The sequence below is a fragment of the Nicrophorus vespilloides genome, unplaced genomic scaffold, assembly GCF_001412225.1.
Source record: "Nicrophorus vespilloides isolate i.1.1-1 unplaced genomic scaffold, Nicve_v1.0, whole genome shotgun sequence".
NCBI classification, from domain to species: domain Eukaryota; kingdom Metazoa; phylum Arthropoda; class Insecta; order Coleoptera; family Silphidae; genus Nicrophorus; species Nicrophorus vespilloides.
This window is the reverse complement of record NW_017096301.1, coordinates 802-9,363: the sequence shown is the minus strand read 5'-3', so window position 1 is coordinate 9,363 and position 8,562 is coordinate 802. Positions and strand designations below refer to the sequence as shown.

The 8,562-nt window shown below is 29.9% G+C and overlaps 1 protein-coding gene across 1 annotated transcript in view; it reads left to right on the top strand.

Moving 5' to 3' along the window:
* Positions 1-4,372, top strand: part of LOC108556595 — a gene marked incomplete at its 3' end in the record, with an annotated part of 31,004 nt that extends 26,632 nt beyond the window's left edge. Inside the window, exons 3-4 of the mRNA XM_017912765.1 lie at positions 3,570-3,676; positions 4,308-4,372. Of these exons, the coding sequence (XP_017768254.1) occupies positions 3,570-3,676; positions 4,308-4,372 (172 nt within the window). The remainder of the gene's footprint in view (positions 1-3,569; positions 3,677-4,307) is intronic.
* Between the last annotated feature and the right edge of the window lie 4,190 nt (positions 4,373-8,562).

The window sequence follows — 8,562 nt, the reverse complement described above, 5'->3', positions numbered from 1 at the left end:
TTTTATGTGAAGATAGGTTAGGTTATAGGATAATTTGAATTAGCTTATGAATAGTATTTATCTCAAGTAGGAAGAAATGTTTAGGTTAAGTTCGTTTATTTAAAAAGAAGTTAGGTTATAGTGCATTTCCACTGATGTCATGAAATATTGATATGACAGATTCAAATTTAGGTTAGGTTATTTTATGTGAAGATAGGTTAGGTTATAGGATAGTTTGAATTAGCTTATGAATAGTATTTATCTCAAGAAGGAAGAAAATTTTAGGTTAGGTTCGTTTATTTAAAAAGAAGTTAGGTTATAGTATATTTCCACTAGTAGTATTTCAGTTGAAGACTTTTTCTAAATGTTTTAACTTTTTAATGATTTTCATGAAAAAAATACTGAATTTTTAGGTTAGGTTAGATTTGAACTATATACAAATTCTTGCAACTATTTAAAATACTCTATATATTGAATGCGTGAGAATGCAGACTTACATAAACACGAATTCGCTAATGACCAATGTGGAAAGTGTGTAAAATGTTTGCGAGTAATTTGCGTTGTAATTGAAGGGCATTATTCCAGCATTTAATTGCGTTTTGTTCGAATACGTACAATATTAGGTAACTTGGGAAACTGGAGTGTGTGCGGAACTTCGTGCAAAACTATTAAATTTGAAAGTGGCTTCGTTACGAAACGGCCGCATTAATTATTTGATATTATACCAAAGCCCAAAATCCAAACAATTATGCAATATAAATGCAACATATTATATACACAATTTTATGGAATTTGTTGATTCTAATTCCTAGAAAGTTTTGTGTGTTTTCAATAACGAGTATTACGTAATTTAATTGTGGAACGAGAGCGTACGAGTAATAACTCTGAAGTTTTCGGATCGCCGGAGAGAACTATTTGTTTAATTACGGTACGTGTTTTTTCTCTTGTTCTTCCTCTTTTCTTTTCTTTGTTCGCCTCTCAACATCTTCTTCCACGGTGTAATGGTTTCGTGCAGCTTTTCCGCTTGATCGCGTGTTTCCACTAGAATTCATTTCCTGCGCCAAAGTCTCGTGTTGTCGGCCAATAATTCCAAATGGAGAAGCAGAGAACTGCTGCTGTTGCGGCTCCCCAACTGCAATTTACAGCCTACTTCGTTCATCAATAGAGTATTAGTTGGTAGCCGCGTTATTTTCAATTATTGACGACCCACGGCTTCTATTATCGTAGTTAATTCATCAGGTGTGCATTATTGCCTTTCTGCAATGTAATATTTTATCATCCAATCGATTTTCTTAAACTTTACTTAAAAAATTGGTTAATACTAATCATCTAACTTATCAAATCAACTATAAATAACTTATTTTAATACAGTCATTCCTTAAATTAACATTGAAGATATTAGATTTCCAGTGGAAAATTTCATTCTACCAAAAAAAATAATTGACAAACAAAGATTTGAAAATGTGCTTGAAAGATATTGAAAATGATCCTGATTTAGAACACTTTTTGTTACATAAGTTGACTGTTTTGATAATAATTTTTTTCTCTATTTCATTATAGCCAAAATATTTGATTACTTCTGATAATAATATAATAATTTCGTTAATTGCATCATATTCCTTAATATAAGGTATGATAACTACGCAAATACTCAATCAAATCAGTATTCAAACAATTTCATAACAGATTCTACTATTACTACTTCTGTTTTGTACTACGAAATGTAATAAAATAAGAAAAGGTTACCTGATTATGCAATACATTATAAAACAGCGTCTGAGACTGCTTTTTCGGTAAGATTAATCGCTCTGGCGGCGGTTTCGTCTCACCATCCTTGAAGCCTTCCTTCCTCTCTTTTGCGTTTTGAACCATTTTTGGCTACATATAATCATAACTGTGAGTGTCTCCTCTCCGGGTTTAGAAAGTTATTTTTTTTTCAACACATTAGATGACTCCAAATATGATCAAGTAAATACAAAAAAATATGGGTCATGGGTCTGCATAGATTTTCAGACACATCTGCCAATAAAATTCGATTGTTTTGCTCAAGTTTGGCATATTAGAATTGTTAATTTTGGAAATTTGTTCGTGTTCAGGTTTTGAATAACGTTTTGTTTCTTGCATTTTCTTTTGGTGAAATATGAATTGCAAATTGCATTCTTGAACATCTGCATTAAGGATTGAGATTTTAGATAGTTATTAAACGTTTAAATGTAATTTAAAAAAAAAAACTTTAATTTTTCAATCACAGCAATTATCAATCAAGTACAATAATTTGAAGGCAAGAAATGAAATACGTTACATTCTTGAGAGAATACGAAAATAATTTCAATTACACAAAATCGAATATTTTATCCAATCTTTTGATATGAAATATATTACATTTTCTTTGTTAAACGATCTGCGAAAAAAGGTATAAAAAAAAATAATGGTTACATCATTTTTCTCTCTATACTTTTCGTGCTCGATACGGTGCACTTAATGGTACGTACGTATAGCTGGAAGGTTCGCTTCTCCTCACGTGCATCCATCCCATATATAGTTTATACACCGAAAAGTGTGTATAAAATTTCCATCGAACGACGATTTTCACGTTTCATCGGTAATGCAATACCACCATATTCCAGCTGAACGCGGAAATTCACGTATCGAAAGAAGTATTCGCACTTCATCCTTAATAAAGCAATTGTCCTCGCCTCCAACCCCGAGTTGCGAAAGCTTATGCACGCTCGTAAAGATTCCGATTTCAAAGAAGAAAAATATTTTCGAGAGATGTAAAATAAAATTTCCGCGAGAAGTTTTCACAAACATATTCGTTTTGAGTAAGATGCCGACAAATACAGCTAATGACTTCCCATTTTCCAGCTGGAATTGCTTCACTTATCTCGAATCTCCGCGCGCATTCAGCTATCATAATTCACCGGCTAATTTCGAGTTACTGCGACCTCCTGTTCTCTCTCAGTTTTTCGCATGGAATGAAGAAAAGAACGGGTAAAAAACGAGCTTCTAAATTGGATTGAACCGACTTAGCTCTGATGTCTTGTATCGATAAAACTCGTGCAATCCGTTGTCAAATGGGAGGAAAACTGCAATTGCGTAAACTCAATTTCTTTTAACTCGCGCGCTATTCCTTTCGTTATTACCAAAAAACGAGATTATCTTTGTTAAATTAGTAAAACTATGTTTACTGCTACTTGTGAAACTCCAATTGAAAAGTATTTGACTGGAATTGGTAATGGTAACAATTGTTTTTGATGCATGCGTCTGTAATGCCATCGTTCTAATACAATACGCATAACTGTTAAGTTTATTCTGAACGTGTTGCCAACATCATTTAAATAAACAAAAGTGATGATGGGTGGTGATTTTTTTTCTTTTTGGAAATTTCAATGGGGGAATTTCGTGAATACGTGCGTTGTTTGTGGCACGAGCGCGTGTAAAGAAAACAAAAAAGTCCGGATCTCAGTTGACATTGAAACGAATTAGCGGAACCGGAAACGAAAGAGAAATCCGTCGAAGAATCGGAAGAGTTATATATATATATATTTATCAAACAGTGTCTGTAATTTTCTTTTCGTTTTCTTTTTCAGCCCTTGCACGATAGCAACCGCCGGAGGTCGCCGGTAGATGGAGTCGCTCGTCGGGTCAAGGCCACGTCTACGCCTCTCCTATTGGATCCGGCAGCAGCCGAAAACAGGTCAGTCCGTGGTGCATCAATAATGCATTATTGTGTTATATATATATAAATGCAAATGGTGCGCGCATCACCGTTTCTTGTGCACGTACACGCGATGTTTGCTGCACGCGATACTGGAGGCACGTCCCTTTGGTTGCCTAATTAATCAGAATAATCCATCTCGTTCCCATTAGATTTGGCTTTGATCCAATTGTTTACTTGTCGTATAACTCAGCTACAGCTATTGCATCATCACTGCAAATGACTTGTACAAGTACTTAATAACTTGAGTCAATGATACTGTACACAAATTTGGTGGAAACTCAGTTTTCGAACATTTTTCAAATAATTCAGTTCCCGAACAAACATTTCCAATACCACATAAGGCGATTTTTTCAATAATCCCCTAATTTTTATTACTTCCTCATGTAAATGTTTGATGTATCAAAAATTATGAAAAGTAAATTTCATTTTCATTTATTAACATAATAGTTTTCATATTTTTACTATAATATGAAGATTACTAACTTTATACAGTTTCATACCTAGCATAAGCTAAGTTTCCCTTATAAAGGCTAGGGCGGATATATCCGCCGCAGATGGTTAAATTACATTTATTTAAATTTTAACTTAAAGAATGTGTGCTTTTCAGGAAATGGAAGATCGAGGGCAACGAGAATCAAAACGCTTCGAAGGAAAATCGAAAAAGCATCGCAGGTACGTGTTCATCTTTCTTTTAAATTCTCCCGCGTTTTACTTGAGCGTAGATTTATGCAAGATGATGCTAATTAGGTGGGGAAGAAAATGATGTGGAAAGTTACCGTCTTCACCATCATCATCATCAATCAGACTCAACTCGTATATATATATATATATTTTTTTTAATATTTTAGTCTTGGAAGTAATTACGTTGTGCTTTAATTGAAACATATCGATAACATTACATCATTACTTCTCGTTAGCTTAAAAGCCTGTCAGAAGACGATTATTGGTCGTACCGGGTGTAATTTATAAATAAATAATAACCGACTGAATCACTCTTGATACCAAAGATTAAGTAATAAGCCGAAATGAAACTTTTTTTAAGAATTTTTTTAAGAATTTTTCCTTATTTTTAACAATAATTAATAATTTACAAGTTTAGTAATGAAGAAAATACCAGAAAAACGTATATTTATTAAAAAAATAACCTTAATTCTTCTAACCTAAAAATTACGTTTATGTAACAAAATCAAGCTAATTATTGACCTAATACATGAAATAATTGTGTTTCTTTTATACTTAATAAATAAATTTTATTAGACTTAATTGGAAAAAAAAAATCTATATCGCGTGTGTACTTTGTGGAGCGTTTCGTAGTTACGACACTCCGGTATTCTCAATTTCCTGAAGAACGAAGTTATACACGCATCTTCCTATATTGATTAATTACGTGGAATAATTGGAGTAGTAAAATTGTTGCATGAATCAGTGCCCCAATTGATTGAAATAATTATTAAGACTTTTTTTTTACTGTTGTTAAATTGTAATAATTATAAATAATTACATAATTATCTTCATAACAATAGATAAGGAAATGGATTTCTATTGATAAGCTTTATTATTGAAGAACCAAATCATTAAGAATTTTTTAAAGTTTTTGTTTTTTTTCTAATATTTATGCAAAATCGTTTCAATTTACAAGCTTTATCACAAATATTTTAATTATATAATTATATTCATTCTATAGTTTCAGTTATAATCTTAACATTAAATTTTCTTTACGTATTTGACAGTTTTAGAGTAATTCGATAAAATGTAATTGGACTCTTGGTAATCGAGACTCAATTAGTTCAAATTTAGGAGCATAAATCTTATAATATCAGTAGAATTTCTAAAACGTATTTAATTTTGGTCATAANNNTGATAAGCTTTATTATTGAACAACCAAATTATAAGTATTAAGAATTTTTTACTATTGAAATTAGTAGAATTGAAGAATGCAAATAAATATATTATCATCAAGTTCAGTGATAAAATTGACTATATAAATATATTTTAGATTGAATAATCAATACGAATGTGTTCGGAAATCTATAAAGATTTTTCTTGTTATTTAGGTTAGTGGAATCTGAAGGAAAAATTTTATTTGCGGTAGATTAGATGGTGTGAAAGTGTTTTCTTCTGGATTTACGAGTTGATAAGAAAGAAGGTCTTTTTTTTAAAAAAGAATAAGGTAGAATCCAGGTGTAAACACAAGGTTTCTAGGTCTTACAAATATTGATCGTGCTTGTTAATGATAAGTAAGTATTTTCATGCAGACTCGGTTGCAAACGAGAAGGGAATATTTACTTACCTGAGACACACTTTATACATCAGTGACGTAATAAATTGTACGTGTTTATTTACGTTTGCAAGCAAATACGATGAAAATAAACACATTCTTAGTCAATTAATTCATAAAAATAAAAAAACTAAAATTGTAGTATTAAAATATTCATCAATTACAATTAATTTTATGTTTTCTTAATATTTGAAATATTAATCGAACATTAATTAATAATATTATTAACATTTTTTGGATTTTTTCAAGAAAACTTTTCTTAACTTGATTTTTTTTTGTATTTTAAAGGTTATCTCATTATCTTACGCAACTATTGATGCATCAAACGTTTTGTTAAATGTTAACTGGTTACTGATACTTTTTGATTTTTATTTTAGAATGTTTTCTTCACTTTTGTTTTATTGATTTGTAAGAAAACCATTAATTTTAGATTTGTGCATATTATTACGTAATTATCGATATACGTAAAGGTTAAATAATTGGTCTTTTTATATTAGAATATTTTCATTAGTTTTCGTTCGTTTTTTAGGGTTTTTTTTTATTACTTTTTAATAAATATATAATTAATTATCAAACTTTTAGCTATAGTATAAGAAATCTTGCATTGTAAAGCAAGTAAAAGTTGTATAATTTTGTAATGTAATTACGATTTTCCCTGTAGAAAGTAATAACGCTCAGAACTAAAATTTTAATTTTATTAACGAGTCAGGATAGAAAAAGGACGAAGAGTAGAAGGATAAAGAAAAAGTATCTTGCATTTTCGTGAAAAGAGGCTTGCTAATATGTATTCCTGCTCATTATACCTCTTAGTGATGGATTAAAAGCGTTGTCGACGATATCGTTAAACCTCTTACATCCGTGATGCGCGTCTTCAAGAGATGTTCTCTCTCTCTACACTTGAACTATATACTCTTCTCCTTGTACACAACTGCTTTTTACATCAATCCTCAAACTCTGTGGTCATCAAACAAACTTTTGCCTTAAATTTACGATCGTAAACGACTAATTTACAACGTGTTAACTTATTTTTTCAGATGTTAAAGAAAGAAAAAGTATTGTTGTAAATGCGATTACCTGAGTTGTCCCGACAGACGAGACGTCGATGCAATTCGAAAATTCCATTCACAGACGAAATCAAGTCACAAAGCACATTCTAGTTTACTTCTCTCTCTTTATTTTCCTTGCTGTTGTTGTATTGTCATTGGTCCTTGCAGCATCGAGAGTATACAATCTCGTTACACCGTTGAGACACAATGAGGGAAATATCCAGAAAGGATTTTATTTCATTGCGAAAAAAAAAAAAAAGGGAATAAAGGGAGAGAAAGAGAGAAAATTGTAGAAGATTTATTTATGGGGCATATTTTATTTGAGTTTTTCTTTTGCTTTGACGTACGAGCTTTTATTTTTCTTGCCTTCACTTGAATTCGTATAAAAGTTAACGTTATTCGTATCGTATCTCTTTGTAACTAATAGAATGAAGTAAATATCAACAATTACATTCATGTTAATTTTGCAATCTTCAGTTCGATTTCAGAGGCAATTCATTCAATACTCAAATGACTTATAATTATATCAGTTTGCTCATTTTATGGTCTGTAGTTTCAGTTTTAATTGTCATATTCATTTTTTGTTCTATCTTTTATAGTTTTCAAGTAATTTGATAAAATGTAAAGATACACAATTATTATTGTTAACTTTTTTAACACGATAACCACAAATCTTACAATTATAAAATTGTACTCATTTTATAGCTTATAATTTCAGTTTTAATCTACACATTGAATTTTCTTCTAACATTTACACTTTTCCAGTAATTGATAAAATATTAAGACAATGTTAAAGATACAAAATTATTATTTACTCCAATTTCTTAAGTTTATAACACAATAACCTCAAATTTTACAATTATAAAATTGTACTCATTTTGTTTCTTAAGTTTATAACACGATAACCACAAATGTTACAATTATAAAATTGAACTCATTTTATAGCTTATAATTTCAGTTTTAATATACATATTAAATTTTCTTTCTAACATTTACACTTTTCCAGTAATTGATAAAATATTAAGACAATGTTAAAGATACAAAATTATTATTCTTAAGTTTACAACATGATAACTACAAATCTTACAATTATAAAATTATACTCATTTTATAGCTTATAATTTCAGTTTTAATCTACACATTGCATTTTCTTTCTAACATTTACACTTTTTGAGTAATTGATAAAATATTAAGACATTGTTAAAGATTCAAAATTATTATTTACTCCAATTTCTTAAATTTTATAACACGATAACCACAAATGTTATAATTATAATATTGTACTCATTTTATAGCTTATAATTTCAGTTTTAATCTACATCACATTAAATTATCTTTATGTCTTTCACAGTTTTCGAGTAATTCGATAAAACGTAATTGGATTCTGTGTAATCGAGACTCAATTAGTTCAAATTTAGAAGCATAAATCTTATAATATTAGTATTAAATTTTGATCATAAATCGTACAATTATATAATTCCACTCATTTTAAAGGCATATAGCATCAATTTTTGTTTGTAACTTTGATAAATTTTTGT